Below are 21,264 nucleotides of genomic sequence, written 5' to 3' on the forward strand. Positions count from 1 at the left end.
AGCTTATAACAGATAAATAATTTGCCTAAGTAACTCAAGTAGTCCATGTTAGAGTGATTTCAACCTCAGTTTGTTCCTGTCCGGAATAGGTTCTTTTAATTGCCATAAAGCTGAGGAACAGAAGGTCAAGGGTTGTATGTTTTCTCTTATATGTGGAAACTAGAGAGGAAAAAGGAAAAGAAAGATGGGGGATTGTGGATCTTATGAAAATCAAAGGGAGATCAGTAGAGGAAAGGGGCAAAGGGTGAGAGGCCGGGAGGGAGGGGCAAGTGCTAGGGAGTGACATTGGTCAGATTATATTGTTATGTTGTATGCATGTATAAATATGTAACAATAAATCCCACCATTATGTACAACTATAATGCACCAATAAAAAATGTGGTAAAAAGGGTATTGGAAAAAAAATAAACCTGAGGAAAAGAAATCATACTAAAAAAATTCCTTAAGAGGAATAACAGGAGGCTACAATGTACCCCATTAAGGTCACTTGAGTCCTATTGAAGGAATAATCAGAACCCTGAAGTCCCAGCTAAATAAAGTCTGTGCTAACATAATTGACTCATTATGATAGGGAGCTTCTATTGCTTTTCTGTAGGGGTTATGTGACCAGAAACTCAAACATGGTATATACTCTATTACCCTATTCTATTTTTGTACAGGTGGCAAGTGGTTACTGTGAAGATTAACTAGGTTAGCTCACATGGAAAAGAATTTTCAAACGACCAGCCTGGAAGGTGTATATGAAAGGGAAAAGAAGAGACTGTTTTCCCTGGTAATAGCATTGAGAATCTGAACTTACATTAGATGTCTCATTGGTTGAGCCACTTTTTAGAGATACCTAGTTCTAAGGTGGTCAGTAGGTTCCAATTCATGTGTTGATGCCAGTTGATTAGTGGTAAACCATCTAGAAGGTTGTGTGTAGAGATTTCTCAACCTAGTGGAAAAGAGGAATGTGATGAGTAGTGCTGTCTATAATGGGTATAGAAGGAGAAAGGATCAACATACTTGTCAAATTTGGACATCTTAGGAAGCAGCAGCTTCTTAGTCATTGGGGTCATGTCCCTAAGGATGGATTATTTTGTTGCCAAGGTATCCATGATGGCAGAATCCTTTGGTGAAATTTTTTGGAGGTCCCAATTCTAACACCAGAAATCAAAATGGAGAGCTTCATTTTCCTAAGGAAAAAAACAATTTCATTTTTGTTTTGAGAACTTTTTCTTGTTTGGTGGCAGAGTGAGGGCAATTTACAAAAATGTTTCCATGTAGCAAGTAAGTTTTGGGGTCATTTTTCTTTTTCAATAAATGTTACAGATGAGACTGTTGAGCTACCACCTTTCCTCATCATCACTTTTCTACCAGTATATTTAAAAATATAATGCCATTATAGTCTGAGTTCTAAAGAGGTTTGTTTTTAACTATTCCTTTTCTCACTTTGCAGATCTCTGATTGGAGTCATTTTCTGGTACAGACCGTGAAAAGAACGCAGTGAAAGTCCTGGTCAACAGTGGAAATACTGACTTAAACCCCAATTTAGTATAGCATTTCTTCTCTTCAGTAGCACCTCATAATAGAAGAAAAATGTATGGAAGTGCAAGAACAATCACCAATCTGGAAGGCAGCCCTTCCAGATCACCTCGTCTGCCAAGGTCTCCTCGTTTGGGCCACAGAAGAACGAGTAGTGGGGGAGGGGGAGGAACAGGCAAGACCCTGTCTATGGAGAATATCCAGTCCCTTAATGCAGCCTATGCTACGTCTGGACCCATGTACCTGAGTGATCATGAGGGGGTGGCTTCCACAACATACCCAAAGGGCACCATGACTCTGGGCAGGGCCACTAATCGAGCTGTATATGGAGGCCGAGTCACAGCCATGGGGAGTAGTCCCAATATTGCTTCTGCAGGACTTTCCCACACAGATGTCCTTTCATACACTGATCAACATGGTGGCCTGAGTGGCTCATCCCATCACCACCACCACCAGGTCCCCTCCATGTTGAGGCAGGTAAGAGATAGCACAATGTTAGACCTTCAGGCCCAGCTCAAGGAACTCCAGAGAGAGAATGATCTCCTTCGGAAAGAGCTGGACATCAAGGACAGCAAGCTGGGATCTTCCATGAACAGCATCAAGACCTTCTGGAGTCCTGAGCTTAAGAAGGAAAGAGTCCTGAGGAAGGAAGAGGCAGCCCGGATGTCTGTCCTTAAGGAGCAGATGAGGGTTTCCCATGAAGAAAATCAGGTAGGTTTTGACTTACCTCAGTGTTTTTCAGCCTCAGTTTCTCACTGAGCAGTTGGTGCTTTGCAGATGGTTCCAGGACCTATGCAGAAGAAAGTTTGGCATCATCAAGAAGGCTATAGCTTAATTTATATTAATAGGAAAGCAAAGGAAAAATGAGGTCAAGCTCATGATTTCCTTATTTTCCAGTAACCTTTTCTGGAGGAGGATCCCTCCTCATTGCCTAACTTTTATACTTGGTTAATTTTGTTTTCTTTTTCAGCAGTTAACAACAGCAGTTCAGATGTACCTCCTTGTGAACCGAAGAGGAAAATATTAATCTCTGCCAGAATAAATACTTTACTGCAACATTTCCAGGGCTGTATTTGACTGATGATTTTTTTTTGTTGTTGTTAAAGCACCAGCAGCATCATTTCCTTCTAGAAGAAGTGGAATTTGATCTCTAATTAGCAAAATAAACAATATGAAATGGGATTGAGTTGAATGGGTTTGATACTATATTGGAGAAATGCAATACATTTTAACCTGTCTTTCTGCCTTTATCCATTCAATATTAATTATCTACTATGTGCAAGACGTCTCCCTACTCTTTGATCCATCCTCCATGTCTTAGAAAGATTTGTTGGATTAGTTTCCCAGAGTCTACCTGTAGTTATGCCATTCCCCTCTTTAAAGCCTTTAGTGATTCCTCATGGTCTCTAGAATGATGCCTCCTTCCTTGACTCAGTCTGCAGGACCTTCTGGAAGCCTTATCTTGTATCACCTCCTTTAATTCCTGCATGTGCCTAAGGTTTCCCACCTCTGTGCTTTGGCTCTTGCCATTTCCTTCCTCTGGTGGCCTCCTTGGCACTGCTTATTGCCTTTTCTCTTTCAGTCCCAGAGAATCTCTGTTTTCAAATTCTACCTATGATTTGAGGTCAATTTTATATGCTACTCTTTTATAAGAGCTTTGGGGTCAGATGTAATGGATTTAAGCCCCAGCATCACCTCTTACGGATGGTGAGAGAAGGGCTAAAATGTGGGGAGTAGAGAGTGCTATGCCACTTGGTTCAACCATGTCCAGACATCATTTAAGATATCACTTAACTTCCTGTAGAAATTTGGGAGAACTCTGATTTGGCTGACCTAGTGATTCTCTGACAGGTTGGTTTCTGTGTTCGCCTAATGAGGCACTTTGCCTTTTTTGGGGTCATCTGTGGACTCTCCTTTCTGTTTCCCTGGCTACCATTCCTTTGAGCCACGCACCCGTAGAAGTCCTTGTAACCTATTTGAAAATCTACCCTGTGTTCTCCTTCTGTGTGTAGAAAGCAGTGACCTTATCCCTTTGATTATCTGACAGAACATCACATCTCAGATGTGATTTTATTTTTTTAGTTGAAACCTAAATCTTTGTTCTTCACTTCTAAATTAAATGAATGCTCTTCACTACCACTTCTGCTGTTTCTGACTATGCTGGACTCCTTTTGGACCTATTACTGTCATGTACGTTTCCTCTCTGTTCTGAATTGGTTATTATTCTTTAGTTGTTTTTTTGAAAGTGGTTTAGGATTGATGTACATAGTGACAAAAATGCTCCTTGGATGGAATGCAAAAGAGAAAAAGGAAGAAGCTGCTGTCCCTAATGACCTAAAGACCCTCATAAGGCCCCACCTCTTAAGGTTTCACCCCCTCTCAGCAGCACCACCTTGGGGACCAAGCCTTTAACACTTGACAATTTGGGGGACACTTATTCAGACCACAGGACTTTCATTTACCATAACTTACTATTCTTTCCTTTTGGGGGGGGGGGAAACCCCACACAGAAACTTTTTCTATAGGGAAGAATGGAAGAAACAACACAAAAGAGTTGAGGAACATCTGATTATGGTTTTTTATGCACAACAACTGGAGACTGCATCTACAAATGTCATTCTTCTAGGGGTATTTAGATAATCAGAATTTCACTGACCCAAATTCAGATGACCAAAAATGTTTTGAACTGTATTATGCGAAGAGAAATGGGAGGCAGGCCTGTTACAGGGTGGAAGTGAGGAAACTCAGGTGCTCTTATATATGAAATTTGTAGTTCTGTCAATTTAATACTGACTAGCACAGACACTTTCCCCTAGGTGCAGTATTTAGAGGACTTTCACTCATCTGTTTCTTTGTAGTAGATTTTTGAAGTCCTCATGGTTCTGTCCAAAGGAGTGGAACCCAACTCCAGATCTCAGGGAGGATGTTGAATCTGTCCCTGTGTTATAGGAAGTGCAGGCCTATGTGGAACCTACCCTTTCCCTAAACCTCCCCTCCCCACCCCTCCTCCTCTCCAAGGCTCTACTTACCAGCCACACAGATCTGCTTGGATATAAATACGTTTGTTACTGCTACAGTTGCAGTGCTGAAATTTAAAATTGTTTGTATAAATTAGAGTGCATGGATGCAGTTATCTTTATGCTGTCACTTGTGTTTTTGCTTTATGATGCACTTTCTTGAGTTGGAGGAAAGCCGAACACAGTTGTATGGATAGCTTATTCTTTGGGATGACATGGACCCCCATTTCCAATTCTCAATGTCAAACCAGTAAACAGATCAGGGGAAAGGCAAGGTTAAAATTTTTAAAAAATTTTTATGAGTTCTAATCAGTTATACATGACAGCAGAAAGCTCTTTGATTCATTGTAGACAAACAGCAGAATTTTTCACTTCTCTGGTTGTACATGAAGTAGAGTCACACCATTTGTGCAATCGTACATGTACCTAGGGTAATGATGTCTGTCTCATTCCACCAACTTTCCTCCCGCCATGCCCCCAAAGTTAAAATTTTGAGAATGAATGTTCTGCTGCCACTAGAAGTAACCCTATTATTATTATATTATTATTATTATTATTATTATTATTATTATTATTATTATTGGCTTGGTACCAGGGATTGAGCCCAGAGGCACTTAACCACTGAGCCACATCTCCAGTCCTTTGTATTTTGAGACAGGGTCTTGTTAAGTCACTTAGGGCCTTGCTAAGTTGCTGAGACTGGTCTTGAACTTGAGTTGTTAAGTCACTTAGGGCTTGCCAAGTTGCTGGGATTATAGGCATGCACTGCCACACCTGGCCCCTTCTTATTTTTAATGGCCCATGGGATTGAAATACATGTTGTGGGGCTGGATAGGGGATATTTTGATGTGATGATAAGAAAGTAAAGTGACCCAATTTTCTTCAAAAGAATAGAGGTTTTTGGGATGTAGCTCAGTGGTAGAGTGCTTGCCTAGCGTATGTGAGGCACTGGGTTCAATCCTCACATGAACATAAATAAATAAAATAAAGATATTGTGTCCATTTATAAGTAATTTATATATATATATATATATATATATATATATATATATTTATTTATTTATATTTTCTTTATAGCTCCATGTTATTTACCAGTATAATGAAGATCAGACAGAGAAAACAAACTAGAGAATAAATTTCTAGAAAGTTCATAAGGGGTTGGGCATGGTGGTATGCACCTGTAGTCTCAGTGACTTGGGAGGCTGAGCAATGAATGTAGTGATATGCCATCTCAAAAACTAAACAAACAGAAAGTTCATAGGATTTGTATTGCATGTAGATTATTGACTTTTCATATTCTTGGATATTTTGTGCAACTATTAACTTTGTATTTTTTAATGGATTGTTTCCCTAAATTAGGTATACAATAAAGCAATTTTTAGACATTTTCCTAGGTTGTACGTGGCTAGCCAAGGCTCTGCATGATTATAAATAGCATCACACACTAGGAGATTGTGCTAGTTCTAATATTTACTCATCTTGTGCAGAAGTGGGACAAGGTCATTGGGAAATGTAACCCAAGAAATGTAAGTAAACCTGTCTGGGGAATGTTACAGCCTTTAAGCACTAGTTATGTGATAATTTCTATTTCTGGCTTCACACAATAGGAAAGAACATACTCTAAATCAATATTAATATGAGCTTTAACTCAGTTTCAACGTATGATGTATTCATTTGTATTTTGAAACTTGAAAAGGTCAAGAGGGATCACATTTTGGTGTTTCCTTCATTATTATTGTTTCTTTAATTTTTACAATAGCAGGGTCATTTTGACCGGAGTCTTCCAACTTTCTTCTAAAATACTCATTCTATTGTGAGTGCCCAGATATGAGGAATTGTATCAATTGGAAGCAAGTGATAGAATTTATCTTATCTCTTTGAGAAGGTGGTGAGATTTTAACTGCATTACAGTAAGTTGTCTATTGGCAAATAGGCGTAGCCACAGTCACTATGTGGAATCGAGGACGGAGCCCAGATGTGTTGGGTCCCATCAGGTTTGTGGGTGAGATGTAGATGTCGCTATGGTTTGGATGTGGTTTGTTCCCCAAAGGTCCATGGGCTGGAAGCTTGGTCCCTAACCTAACTGTTGAGAAGTGGAGGGCTTCTTAAGGGATAATTAGGTCATGTGGCTTCTACCCTCATGAATGGATTAATGTCTTTCTCAATAACTGGGTTAGGGCTTTTGGAAATGGATTCTCATAGAAGAGAATTGTATCCTGAGGGACCGGATTAATTACCATGAGATCAGGTTGTTACGAACCAAGTTTTCCCCTGGGGTTTTGGTCTCTTCCACATGCATCCAATCATCATTCATGCACATGTTTCTTTCATGTGATACCGTCTGTAATGGGGCCCTTACCAGAAGCTGAGAAGTTACTGGCATTAAACTCTTGGATCTTCAGAGTTATAAGGTAATTAAAACCTATTTTCTTTATAACATGAATAGTCTCCAGGATTTTCTTATAGCAACAGAAAATGGGCTAAGACAAATATACTCACTACTTTGATACACCTGACTCATCCCTATACCTTCTTCCAGGATCCTATCTTAGTCTGAGAAACCATGAATCCCTCAAAGCCAATATTTTCAAAGTGCGTCCAGGAAGAGACCTTTTCCGAAGCAGATTTTCTTGTCAAATAAACTTAAGACACACATATTGGAAATGTTTCTTCTGCAAATTCATAATGCATATATTCTGGGTTGAATTGTATCCCCTCCTCAAAAAAAAAAAGATATGTTGGATTCCTAATGTCTAGTATTTTAGGATGTGGCCTTATTTGGGGATAGGGTCTTTATAGAGATAGTCAAGTTAAAAATGAAGTTTTAAGCATGGGCTTTAATCCAGTTTTATTGGTGTCTTTGTGATGAGGAGAAATTTGGACACAAAAGAAAGACATGCACAGATAGAAGGTGATATGAAGACACACTGGGAGAAGATGACTTTGTAGTGTAAACCAAGGAGAGCAGGCTGAACAGATCCTTTCCTCACAGCTCTCAGAAGCAACCAACCCTGCTGACACCTTGTTCTTGGACTTCTAGTCTCCTGAACTGTGAGATAATAAAAGTCTGTTGTTTAAACCTCCCAACTTGTGGTACTTTGTTCTGGTAGTCCTCACAAATTAATGCAATGGGTCCCTATGTGAAATGCTCATACTCTGAAGTTAAATAATGTTTATTAAATTTGCTTCATCCAGCAATTTCCCAATCTTACTTAACCATGGAAGTTTATCTTAAACTAAGTGTCTATGTATCAGAGAGCTATTGTTCAATAATGCTGCATATCAAGCCATCCCCAAACCTATTGTCTTAAAAAGACAAGTGTTTATCTCTCCCTTACATATTTTTTTTTTCAGGATGGCTGTGACTTGGTTGATCTCTGGACTCTGGGCACCAGGCTCAGAACTGCAAGTTGGGTTTAGGTATGTCCCATGTGTCTCCATGTTCTCCTTAGAACAGTAGCTATTCAAGGATTCATCCTCTCATGGTAGATCATAGATGCCAAGTGTCCAGCCAACCCCACAGACATGTTTAAAGCCCTGCTTACACTATGTACACTAACCTGCTGTTGGCTAAAACATGTCACGTGGCCAAATCTAAAGTCAGTGGTGTAGAGGAAATCTACTTCTTGCCAAGGCAGAGAGGGATTTATGCATTAACAATCCCATCTGTTAGAACACTGTAAGTATTCTTAGATCTAAGGGCTTAAGGTCCTACTTTGGAAAGGTTGCTTGGCTTCAGGAGCATCTCTGGAAGTGAGACATTCAAGGAGACCTGTGAGGGGATTGAGCACTTTTAATGTCCTTCAGCGGCTGGGCCTTCCATAGTGGCCTGATTAATAGCTCAGTTTCAGGTTCTTTTCTTCTCTTTCTTAAGTATCTGGCCAAGGAAATCCAAGTAGAAATCTGAGAGAATCTGGAAAAGTTTTTGTTTTCCTGATAAAAGGAATAAATATCACCAGCAATGCTCCTCCCCATTCTTTTCCATCTCAAGTGTTGTTGTGATGCCTGGAGCTGTGTCAGCCATATTGTAAGCATGAAATAAAGGCCAAGACAAGCACAGAGACATATGCCCTGCCGTCTCTGAGCAGTTGCACCAGCACCAGAAATGGCCTGCCTCCAGACTTCTAGTCATGTGAGGAAATAAATTTCTAGCTGTTTAAGTCACTGTCGGTTGGGCGTTCTCTTCAATCATATGTCGCAGCTAAATGCAAGTTGTTTTCATTTTAACTCAGAGTTGAAGTATGTGTGCATGTGTATGTTTCCCTGATGTTATATAGGCACATGGTTTAGAAGTGCATACTAAAAAGCAGTGTAGCAGCACAATATAACTCAGCATGCCATTTTGTAAAAGAACAACAACCAAAATTCATCTTTCATCTCAAGACAGTCTTTCCTAGCTCTTCAGGTATAACTTTTGTCTCCCTTTCTAGAAATTGGGAAGAACTTTGGTCCAGACTGAGGCAAAGGCCTGCTTAGACAGGACTAAAATTATAAATGTCTTTTGTAGATAGGTGAGAACTTCTTTGGTTCTGAAGATGAATGATGTGGCCCAGAGCCAACAGTTGGTTTCTTTTTGCTAGAATGTAGGAGAATGATTTGAAGTAAGCTATATATCTTTGTCACAGATGTCAGCTGGCTTTTGCCTCAATAATATCTTGCAGCCAGCCCTAGAAACAACCATATGCACTACATTAGTAGCTAGCTTTACAGATTTTCATTCCCAAGTTTTCTTCTGGAAGACTTGGCTAATGAGAGGAAAGGAAATGTTCTTGTATGCTGGACATTGGAGATCTAAATGATTTCCACCTCTCATTTTCTTTCTGGATCACTTGATTTGGGTAATGGGATCACGATAGCACACAAGCAACCAAAGAAAACATTTCAGACTATTTGAATGAATAGATAATTTTAGTCTCACTGTGCCAAAAGTACTTATTGAAACCAAGCTTAGGGAGGGGAAGGCAGGGGGAGTGGTCACGCTCAAAACATTCACTGCCTAATAAAATTCCCTATAGACAACATTCTCAGAATTTAAGAAGCAAGTCTATGTTGACAGGAGAAAAGTTAACAGGGTGATTTTTATCAGCCAACACAGATGGGGAGGGTTCTCTTCTGGCCAGAGTGCAAGTTGAGTTTCTATAATTAGTTGCAGGTGGAGTCCTCATGTTGTTGTGTTGGAGCCCATTGATATCTGTGTGCAAATTCCCACCACCCCCAGTTGGCATTTGGACTCAATAAGTCATTTGGCTTTGCAGGAGTATAGAAAATTATAAATCTATTTCACACACACACACACCCCACAGATAAAGCTGCTTTAAAGGTCAGGTTCGGAAAGCTGTGGAAAGCATTTTCAAAAGTTTGGGAAGTGGGTTTTTCAGCAGAGTGTGGGCATGCAGCCAGGAGCTGGGGCAGCCTGACAAGCAATTCTGGCATGTGCAATTTCTTCTCTGTTTCTCTGTGAAGCCAACATTTGATTGTATCTTGGAAGTGCTGTGCAGCCATTTTGTTTTCCAATAGGAAAGGTCTAGAGAGAGATGTAAAGACCGAGGCAGCTACTTCCCATCTTATAACCCATGGATGGGCTCGAACTGTCTGATTTGGCTACATACATTGATCAAGTTAACTTGGTGGTTCTTACCTGGGGTAATTTAGTCCTGTCCTCCTCCCTCAGGGAACATCTGGAAATCTCTGGGGACTTTTTTTTTGACTGTCACAACTTGGGGGAGGGAGGAAAGTTTGCTAGAGGCATCTAGTGGGTAGAGGCAGGGGTGCTGGTAGAAATGCTACAGTGCACAGGGTAGCCCCGTGCATTTTCTGGCCCAGAATGTCCATGCCTACAAGGTTGAAAAACTGAGTTAACCAGAACACTCTAATTCATTTTCTTTTTTCTTTTTTTTTTTTTAAAGAGAGAGTGAGAGAGGAGGGAGGGAGAGAGAGAGAGAGAGAGAGAGAGAGAGAGAGAGAGAGAGAGAATTTTTAATATTTATTTTTTAGTTCTCGGCGGACACAACATCTTTGTTGGTATGTGGTGCTGAGGATCGAACCCGGGCCGCACGCATGCCAGGCGAGCGCGCTACCGCTTGAGCCACATCCCCAGCCCATCTAATTCATTTTCTATGTATATATATAATATACATTATATATATTGCCTTTGCTCAATGCCTTTCTTTCACTTTGTGCAGAGATGATCAAGTTGTTGTTTTTTTAATGATAATATGAAAACTAATACCCAGTTCATTATTGTGTGGGAAAGAATCGTCAATGATGTCTTCTTTTTCTCTTTTTCCAATCTTGGGCTGGACTAGTAATTATGATTCTTGACTTCTTTTAAAATAGACACTTGATAAAATAGTTGTCTTTCTTATAAGGAAATGAACAACTCATTAAGGAAATGAAATGACTTTTAAAATTATAATTCCTGTGTGCTTCCACTGTTCTTTTAAATGGTGTTTTTTTGTCCACCTCTGGCTTTGATCTTGAAAGGAAGGAGGAATAAGCATTTTGAGCACTCTTTTTCTTCCAGGAATTTGCTAGTTTCTCGTCATGTGTGAGCTCACCAGTCTTGCAAGACATGTGGTGTCTCATTTTATAGACAAGAAACAAGGCAGAGAGATGAAGTGGGCTGCCTGAGGCCTTACTGTGAGATAGAATTGGGATTTGATTTCAGGTGGGTGTAGCTCTAATACTGTGCCCTCTGTCATGAAGAGGAAGAGAGCAGATTTACTTGAAAACTAAAGAGCTTGGTGCTGAAATGGAAGTTCTCATATACAACGGTAGTAGCAGTGTGCTGCCCAACCGTTAGGACACTGTTGAAGAGGCATACAGAAAGGATGGAAAGCAAGAACGAGGAAGGGAACTAGTGGTGGGTAGCAGCAGAGAGGTAGGGCAGCAAGAGGTAGCAAATTAATCCTTGTCAAGTGAATGAGCAGGGAAGGACACCTAAGGAACACTCCTACCTTGGAAACCCATTCTGATAAACTTCAGGCCTTTTAAAATTTTAAACCATAGATGACAGAGGAATGACAGCAATTATCTCTCAGGACCTGGATATAATTCAGGGCCTGGAAGATCCTTTCAAGTTGGTTATGTCTGACAGATTCTCTGGATTAACAAGAGCAAAGCTTAAGGGGTGGGGCAGCTGTCTATTTGGGGGTAATGGACTTTAATGAGGATGGGCTCACTGATCCAAATAGAACTCTCCCTGATCTTGCTTCCATCTTCAGGAACTTGTGGGTGCCTTGCCTGCATCTGGTGCAGGACTCCCTCAGCTGACACCTCTCAGCTTCCTCTTTAGTTGGTTTCTGACCTTACTACAGTGATCACACATCTATTTTAGGCTTTGCCTTTTGAATAATTTCACATCTTGTGTCTGAAAAATCAGATCTTCTTTTCTTGGGTCTCAGCTTTCCTGATTTCTGCCTCTCACAGCAGTTATCCCCTATGAAATTCTTTCTTTTCTTCTCTTTGAGAAGCCAGACCATTCATTTAATTCATTCAGGCATCGTTTGTTTAAGGGAGAATGTAGTTCCAAGCAGCAGAAACCCATTCAAGCGGGGATTTACTGGGGACACGGAAGGCATCTTCCCAGACCCTTAGAGGTATCATGAGGGGCTAGAATCGGGGGTTAGTTGAAAGATAATCAGGAAAACAGTCAAAGTCAGTTTTTTCTTTCTTTCTCTTTCCCACTCTCTTTCTCTCCTCTCTGTTATCTCTCTTTCTCTTTATATCCGTTTTTATATAACTCTTATGAGACAGTGACAACTCAAGGGAAGCATATTTGTGATCTCCATACAAGTGTCCTTCAGGGACTGCCTTTTAAAGTTGCTCTGTTGCGATTTCAAATGTAAAGAACAGAAAATCTGGCTGGCCCAGCTTGAATCCAGAGTCTATTCTAGGTCCAGTCAGTTGTGGGCAAGGGAGTGAATCATGAGTCCTGCACACCCTCCGCAGAACTATACATGGGTCTGTCTGGGAAAGGCACATGGTGAGTAGATTCTCTACCTGGGAGTCTGTGGGTAAGGTGCTAGGAGGAAATGACAGCCGTTGTTGGGAAAGTGTTTGTGAAACACATAATTGGAAGCTAGCCTATTTCATTTATTAGAAAACCAAGACCAACCAAGTAAGACTTTCAGAGCTTGGAAATTTAATCTGTTATTTCTGTCTATAGCCATTTCTGTCTATAGTCAACTTCAGTTGACTCCTGGAATCTCTTGACCTTTATATCCATCTTGCCAATCTCTATTTTGCTCACTAGAGAAATTCCCAAAGTTGTATCAATTGAAACCATAATCAGTTCCTGCTATCATATTCCAATAGACCCACATAACTTTTTTTTAACAGTATCTTTAAAAAAAATACCTTTACTTATTTATTTTTATATGGTGCTGAGGATTGAACCACATGCTAGGCAAATGCTCTACTACTGAGCCACAACCTCAGCACCCCTCATAACTTTTTTATAATGGTGGATTGCATCCTTTGTGGAATTTTAAAAATTTCTCCACTTCCTGTAAGCTTCCTTAGTTTCAATAAGAATTTGGGTCTCCAAAGTGCATGGGATTTTGGTGTGAGGTAGGATCAGCGAACTTTTAGAAGTAGATATGTTAAAATTTGATGTCTTCTATTTTAAAGTATAACAGCTTGAGTTCTAAAAACTATTGGTTCTTTAGTATATATTATCTGAAAAGGAATAGAGAGAAATTAAAATTCACTGATTTGTTCCTTAGGAAAAAGCTTTACGAAATATTTATGTGAAATAACATAAAAGTTCCCTGTGAATCCAGAGACCAGTGGAAATAAGTAAGTTGGAGTGATGCACTTGATGGCCAGATTTAGAAATGTAGCAAATAATAAATAAAATTTGCCTTCTCAAAAAGTTTAAACTTGTGCCTGTGATTTTTAACTCTGGGAAGCCATGGGTGTTTTGAGAAACCATTTGAAAATGTCATAATTTTCCCCAGAAAACTGTGCATAACCTAAATTGTGCAAACACTTCACTACCTCATCCATATGCTTAACCCCAAGGGCATCTAAGGGTATTTGGATCAGGAATCTGCCATTTAATATTAATACAGCACATGAATCAGGAGGAGGTAGTTCCTCGTAGTTACTGAAATGAATGAGCATTTGGTAAGGTGAGACATGTTTTCAGCTCACTGCTATTCAATTTATGCTGAGGAGCAGGGAACATGTGCCAGGATTTTGATGATAGTTTGTAAGGTGGAAACTTTTGATGGTGTGTATACTGGATTTACTAAATGCATTCAGGTACTAGCTACTATAGGTAGATTTTAGCCCACCTTCAGGAATAAGATACCTTGAAAGAGTTTTCATAGTTTGAGTGTCATAATAAAGTCCATATTTAAATATCTTCACACAGGACTTTTATTTCACTGTGTTCAGCCATGGGTGCCAACATTCCCAGTTCACCTCAGAAAAGTCTATTTCACTTTGTAATTGTGAGTGAAATCTAATACCCCAAGTTCATTTGTGCTGTAGCCATTTGTGATAGAAGAAGGAACAGAGGATTTTGGTGAGTTATCAAGTAAGGATTAATCGACCATCTACTGTGCTCTCAGTTATGTGTTAAGGATTGGAGAAGGCTCTAAAGGAGTATAAGAAGTCCTTCTATCCCTTCCCATCTCATGAAAATTACTGGGACCCATTTCCTTTTTCTACGTAGACAGTAAATAAGGAAAACACCAGGACAGGCCTCCTTTTCCATGAGCAATTGACAAGTATCTTAGAATTCCTGAGCATGAACTTTGGTCTAGGAGGGAAACTTCCTGCCCAATTTATTTACCTTTCTGGAAGAGCCACAGATGCTAATGTGACCTTTCTCTCTATTCTGTAGAAGCCTAGCCAAAGTCCAGGAGAGTAGGTGCAGCATACAATTAATATCCAGCCAGTGGAGGGCTTCCTGAAGGGGTTGGGGTGAGGAGTGGGGTTGGGATACTTTCTGGGCTCTTTCCTCTCTCAGGGAAGCATGTAAGTTCTGTGAATCATTTTTTCATTTAGCATATCCGCCCAACTACATTATGTTCTCTATTTTTTTTAAATACTTTTTTTAGTTGTATTTGGACAGTAATTGGACACAATGCCTTTATTTTATTTATTTTTATGTGGTGCTGAGGATTGAACCCAGTGCTTCTCACATGCTAGATGAGCGCTGTACCGCTGAGCCACAACCCCATACCCCATTATGTTCTCTTGATAAAAATAAGAATGATTCTTTCGAAGAACTTCACATATATATCCTAAATGGAATAATTGTAAGTGAGAGTGTTTATTGGGTGCCAAACACTGTGGTCTTTCATATGATACTTCATTTAATTCACATGATAATCCTGTGAAGTAGATACTGTTAGTATTTGCCCCATTTTTTTTTTTTTTTTTGGTACTGTGGGATTGAACCCAGGGTGCTTAACCACTGAACCACATTCTCAGTCCTTTTTGTTTTGAGAAAGGGCCTTGCTAAGTTGCTAATGGCTTTGCTATGTTGCTAAGACTGACCTTGAACTTGTGGTCTTCCTGCCTCAGCCTCCTGAGCTACTGGAATTACGGGCATATACCACCGTGCCCCACAGCCCCATTATTATTTATTTTTTTAAGGCTCAGAGAGGAGGGCATTTATCCAAAATTACAGTTAGAAAGTGGCAGAATTGTGGTTGAACTGAGGCAGACTAACTCCAAAGTCATAATAAAAGTCAACTGTTGGAGCTGGGGATGTGGTTCAAGTGGTAGCGCGCTCGCCTGGCATGCGTGGGGTGCTGGGTTCAATCCTCAGCACCACATAAAAATAAAGATGTTGTGTCCACTGAAAACTAAAAAATAAATATTTAAAAAAATTCTCTCTCTCTCTCTTTTTTTTTTTTTTTTTAAAGTCAACTGTAGTGTCTAGTGCCTAACTCTGTGAACAAATGGGGATCTGAGGACAGTTATGGATTCTTTATTGAACAACTTTGAAACCTATATATATGAGAAAGTCATTATCTTTTCAAGTCTCATTCAGTGCTTCTGATGAACTTAATGAGAAAGTCTCAACTTGGTGCCAACCTTGAATACCTCCTCAGTACTTATTAGGCATTTCTCATCCTCACTGTAGGATATATTGTGACATTCCTACATGACACTTACTTTGTAATTCTGACAGCCCTAGTTTTTCCCTTTCCATCTGATGTGCCACCTGTTTAAAGGGTTTCTATGAGAACTGGCAATGTGGTGTAGGCGGAGTTTGTTTACTTAGTTCCTGCTTGATTGTCTGCCCAGCCCCCATGGTACTGGGGATTGAACCAGTTGAGGGTTGCTCTACCACTGAACTATATCCCCTGCCCTTTTTATTTTTAAACTTGGAACAGGGTCTTGGCTAAGTTGCTGAGGCTGGCCTTAAACTTGTGATCCTCTTCCCTCAGCCTCCCAGGTCTCTGGGATTACGGGTGTCCTCGGTTATCTATCATTAATGGTCCTTGAGAGAACCAGGTTTTAGACAGATTGCCTGGGTTCCATTTCCAGCATCGGATTTTGGTCACCTTACTCTCTGAACTTGTTACTTTACTTGTAAAGAAGTTGTGATAACAGTACATGTTTTAGGTATAAATTTAATAGGATTTACATTTAATTGGATTAAGTGAGAGAGTTCATGTAAAAATGTTTAGCACCATACTGGCATGACTAAATATCCAATAATACAATAATAACTGTAAAGGAAGCCAATGTGAATGGCAAGTCCATAGAACCAGTCTTGATTACACCAGACCTGAAGCCTGACTACCTCTGTATTTCCTAAAACTTGTAGAAGCCAATTTAGGTAGAGATTTTGTTACCAATAGTAATGAATCTTTATCAATAGAGCCTTAAATACTCAGCTGACTTGTTAGAATCTTTGTGGTTACAAAAATGAGTAGATCCCAGTCCTTGCCATAAGAACCAGGGAAAATGCTATGTACATAGATCTATTAAAAAAAAGCAGAGTAGCCAGGCGTGGTGTTATGTGCCTGTAATCCCAGCAACTTGGGAGGTGGAGGCAGGAATGTTTGAGGCTAGCCTCGGCAACTTATCAAGTCCTTATCTCAAAACAAAAAATAAAAGTGTCAGGGATGTAACTCTGGGAAAGTGTCCCTGAGTTGTTCAATCCCCAGTACAGGGGTGGGGAGGTGGGGGGGAAGGAAGAGAGTTGTACTTCCAATTAAAAGATACAATTAAAATGCTTTAGAGGCCCAGAGATCCAAGAGAGAGGGAAGGCTTCTTCATATAGGGAAGTGGGCATTGACAATAGTGCTGAGGATGGACCCAGAGCTGGGTGGTGGGGTGTTCCAAGTTCTCAATGGAAAGAATGGCCCAGAGAAAATAGATAACTGGAGAATTATTTCACAAAGCATAGGGATGAACACAAGGCAGAATTAGTGCTCCAGATATTGCACCTTAATATTTAAAGAGGAGAAAAACAAATTGGCTCATAAAGGTCACATTTTCTTAGAGGATTTTGTTTCCTGAATCAGAACTTAGTGTGGTACTTAACATTATAAAACTGTATTTTGCTTCCATGCCATTTCTCTGTGAATTCTCTGGGACTGCCATGGGACAACAGAAGGATGGGTCGAAGAGTTCACTGTCACTACGTTGATGGTTGAAAGGGAAAGGTGTTTGCAGACCCAGCAGAAACTTTGAGTCTGAGGTGCCTTTTCTGTTATTGTGTGTGTTTGTGTATGAGGGGTGTGGGAGGAGGGAGAGAGAGAGGGAGAGAAGGAGAAAAAGAGAGAGGGAGGGGGAGACAGAGAGGGAATATCTCTAAATGTTATCATTGGATGCACAAGTACTGCTACATGCTGAGGAGATGCCATGCCACAATCTTGGGGACAGTTTTTCTTTGTTCTGTTATTTCTCCTTTACAGAGTCAATGGAATTAGAATATCATGTGCTCTGCAATCGAGTCAGTTGAACTTTTAAAGAATGGATAGGAGAGTTTTCTTGACTAAGCTATTAATTCCCATCCCTGAACTAAAGCCAGTCGATTTACAGATTGTGTAAATCTCTGAATAAATAGATCCATGTTGATCTACAGATGTGCACCCTGGAAAATTCTGGGCCACAACAGGCCTGCTGTTGGGGCAATTTGCTTGCTAGGGGATGACTTAGCAAGCCCAGACTTTTGTCATGCTAAAAAACAAGACTCACATTACACCTCTCAGGTGGGCAGTATTTGAATATCTCCCATGGCATAAGCTGGAAGTTATACATTTCTATATCATTACAAGAGAAATAGAGAAATAAGATGAAGGTGACTTCCTAGAAAATACTGTTGTGAATCCCTGGGAAAGGCATTCTCTCAAGTTGCCTGAAGAAAGATGACATGGCTTATGGATCTAGCTACCCACACACAATAATCCAACCAGTTAAATCATGAGGACTCAGAGGAGATGTTTGATGAAATTTTGAGAACTTAGTCCTGATTTCGCTCATTTTGCCTCCTGAATCCATCTGATGCCTATGTGGCCAGGAAAAGCTTTTGTAATGATCCTTTAGTAGTTTGTACCAAAGGAATGATTCCCCAAATCAAATTCTCTAACCTAAATCTCTCCACTGGTCTTTAGATATGTCTTCCAACTTTCCACTGGAGAGCTCCCTGGTGTCCCTCCAAAAGGTCACACAAGATGATGACCAAATGATTGAAACATTATCATGGAGGTGATTAGGGCAGGGGCCATGGGGCCATATTGAGGCAGGTGTGGTCGAAGGAGGCCTAGGTAGATTTGTTGGACCTGTCTGATGTTCTGGTGGTTGCATGCAGGTGCTGCTGTTGGGGCAATTTGCTTGCTAGGGGATGATATAGCAAGCCCATTACCACGCTTGCCGGAGATAGATCCACCCGCATTTCCCCAGGAGAAATTTTTACAAGTAAAGTCTAATTTTACTTTTGCTGTTGATGGCATTTCTCAGCCATACTAATTACCATTCTGATGGAAATGCTACAGAAATATACTCAATGTTCCCAAGAGTACAGAGGGGAAAAGAGGTTGTTTTTAAATAATCCAAGAAAATGTTTCACCTGTGGATTCCAGTGCTGCAGCACATCCTTGGTCATGGCAGTCTTCAGTGGCAGATACATTGGTTTAAGTGGAATTTCTGTGTTTATCTTATTTTCAACTCTCAGAGTATGTGATCCCTTCCCTATGCAGTGTCAGTGGCAAATAAAATTATTTTAGGAAGGAAAGTGATATTTATGGATTGAAGGTTATGTCTCAGTTTAAAAAAATATTTTCTGAATTCGGGAATTATATTTTGATGTCTCCCTCAGTTCCATCCATCCACTTATTTAATAATATCCCTGAATACAGCAGTTGTTTAGGAAATAAAGAGTTGTTGAATGAAATGCATAAGTATATGCAGAACCAAGGCTTCTTGAACTTCATGAGACTGGAAGGCCTGGATCTACTTGTAGCTTTGCTACAAGCTGGCTGTGAAACCTTGGGAATCAGTTACTAAGACTGGAAAATCTTACATGAGAAACTTCATGTAAAAACCCTCATTTCTGGATATTCTTGAACACAGTGAGGATCTGGAAGTGGAGCTGGAGTTAAGGCGTTGTTACTTGCCTTAGGTCTCTGCAGGTTTCTCTAGTCCACCCCGTGATTGACATTTGCACCTTCTTAGTTTAAAGGACAAATGAAGAACATTTTCAAATTCAAGATGTTAGTAAAACTTGAGCATTGTTTGGTCACACAGAGTCCTGAGTGAAAACCCTGACTCCATCTCTGATGGGGAAGGTGGAAGCAGCATCTTAATTCTTGGGGCCTGAAAGAATTTTAGAGCTACCCCTACTGGACTGTAAAATGGAAAATGATCTTTTGGATATTTGGCGGAGGAGAAATGAGTAAGGTGTGTGAAGTACTGTGGAGGATGATGGCTGTCTGGTGCCTGGCCTGGAATGAAAGGGATCGAGTTTCCCAAATGAAAGGAACCCATGAAAAGGGGCAACTGTTAAAAGTTCACTGTAGATTTAGGTGCCACCCCCTTATGCTAAGAAGGCAGATTCAGAAGCCCTGCTGGGGAATTTGCTTTGCAGGGAAGGAGCGGCCTGTGTTTGCTTTTCTGATGACTTGGATTTCTACAGCTGTTCAAGGTTCTTGAACTTCCTGGGAAAAGTACAGGCAGATAAGATTGTGATGAAATCAGCATCCCAGCCCTGCCTTTCCTAAGGACTCTGTTAGTTTCAAAAGGATTTCATTTCATTCCTGCGGTTGCTTTGGATATTATATTGGAGTAGATGTGATCAAATAGTGGGTATACTCTGCATGTGAGTGCGCTCGCGCGCGCGCGCGCGCGTGTGTGTATGTGTTTGTGTATGTGTGTTTGTGTAAACCCAGTGCTATGATTATAGCAGGATAACCACTATAACAGATTGATGGTCATTTGACTTGGAGGAGAAATTTCCCCGGGCATTTTATTTTCTTGGTATTCTTCAAGTCTGTAATTTCATTTAGAAGTCTGTTAGGAAAGTTAATACATCAGAGGACCCTTTATAATAAACATTACCCTTTAAAAAAAATAGCTTATTGGACACATTTTCCATCAGAAAGTAATATGAGTTTGTTAGGAGTTTATATAGGGTTTTGGTCGGAGGGCGACTGCTCTTTCCCTGCCTCCCCAGGGTCTAACACAAAGTTCTATATTTTTAAAAACCAAGAGTCAAAAGGGAGACAGGTGTAGCTTTATTAATCTCTGAGGATGGTACCCACTCCATGCAGGGATTTTTCAGTTAGGTGATAGAGCTTGCTATTCCTGTCTCCACACCCCAAAACAGTCAATCTGTTGCATGCTTGACCCATATAGCTACCAGTCTCAGGAAGAAATCAGGGTTAGCAAGAGGGGAAGACTCTGGTGTCTTGCCATGTGGATCCCCAGCAGTGAAAGGATAAAGGAAGGTTGGCAGGGCCATGTCCTGCGAGACTGGAAATCTGAGTGATTGGCAGTGCTGGGTGGTTGAAGCAGTGTCACCATATGAGAGCAGGAAGAAGATGGGGACTTGTGGGGCTGGCTTGCCCTGCTGGGGCTCCACACCGGGGAGCTCAGCTTGTGACCTTTTGCACTACAGTGACCTTGTCCATTAGCACAACACATTCCAGTCAATATCCTTATCACTAGCCAATTGTATTGGGCTTTCCTTTTGGGGCAGAACCAGTCAAGGACTGTCTAAGAGGTGCAAATTGAAAGTCTTAGGAATTGCTTCATGCTAGGTGCTGTGGGGCATGCCCGTAAATCCCAGCAATTTGGGAGGCTGAGGCAGGAGGATCACAAGTTCAAAGTCAGACTCAGCATCTTAGTGAGACCCTGTTTCTAAATAAGATATAAAAAGGGATGGGAATGTAACTCAATTGTAAAGGATGGACATTTGAAATCAAAATGTTGGCCAGGTTGTGTCCTTCTCAGGGCTCTGAGGGAGAATGCTTCCTGTGCTGTGGCAATTCTTGGCATTGCTTGACTTGGAGACACCTCACTCTAATCTCCATTTCTGTCTTCATATCATCTTTTCCTCTATGTGTCACACTGTGTCAAACTTCCCTCTTCGTTTCACGTATAAGGACACTTGTCATTGGGCTTAGGACTTGCCCTGGATCCCTAAATCCAGTTGGAGCTTCAGATCTTTACCTTCAGTTACATGACAAAAATTCGTTTTCCAAATAAGGTCACATTCAAAGTTAGGGAGTTAGGACTTGGACATATCATT

At 40.5% G+C, this 21,264-nt stretch overlaps 1 protein-coding gene across 1 annotated transcript in view; it reads left to right on the forward strand.

Annotated features, from left to right (window-relative positions):
• Positions 1-21,264, forward strand: part of ERC2 (ELKS/RAB6-interacting/CAST family member 2) — a 908,750-nt gene that overhangs the window by 30,975 nt on the left and 856,511 nt on the right. Inside the window, 1 exon segment of the mRNA XM_081286503.1 lies at positions 1,439-2,235. Within this exon segment, the coding sequence (XP_081142629.1) occupies positions 1,579-2,235 (657 nt within the window). The 5' untranslated portion in view covers positions 1,439-1,578.

Source organism: Spermophilus citellus (genome assembly GCF_964194105.1).
Source record: "Spermophilus citellus genome assembly, chromosome: 3".
NCBI lineage: Eukaryota > Metazoa > Chordata > Mammalia > Rodentia > Sciuridae > Spermophilus > Spermophilus citellus.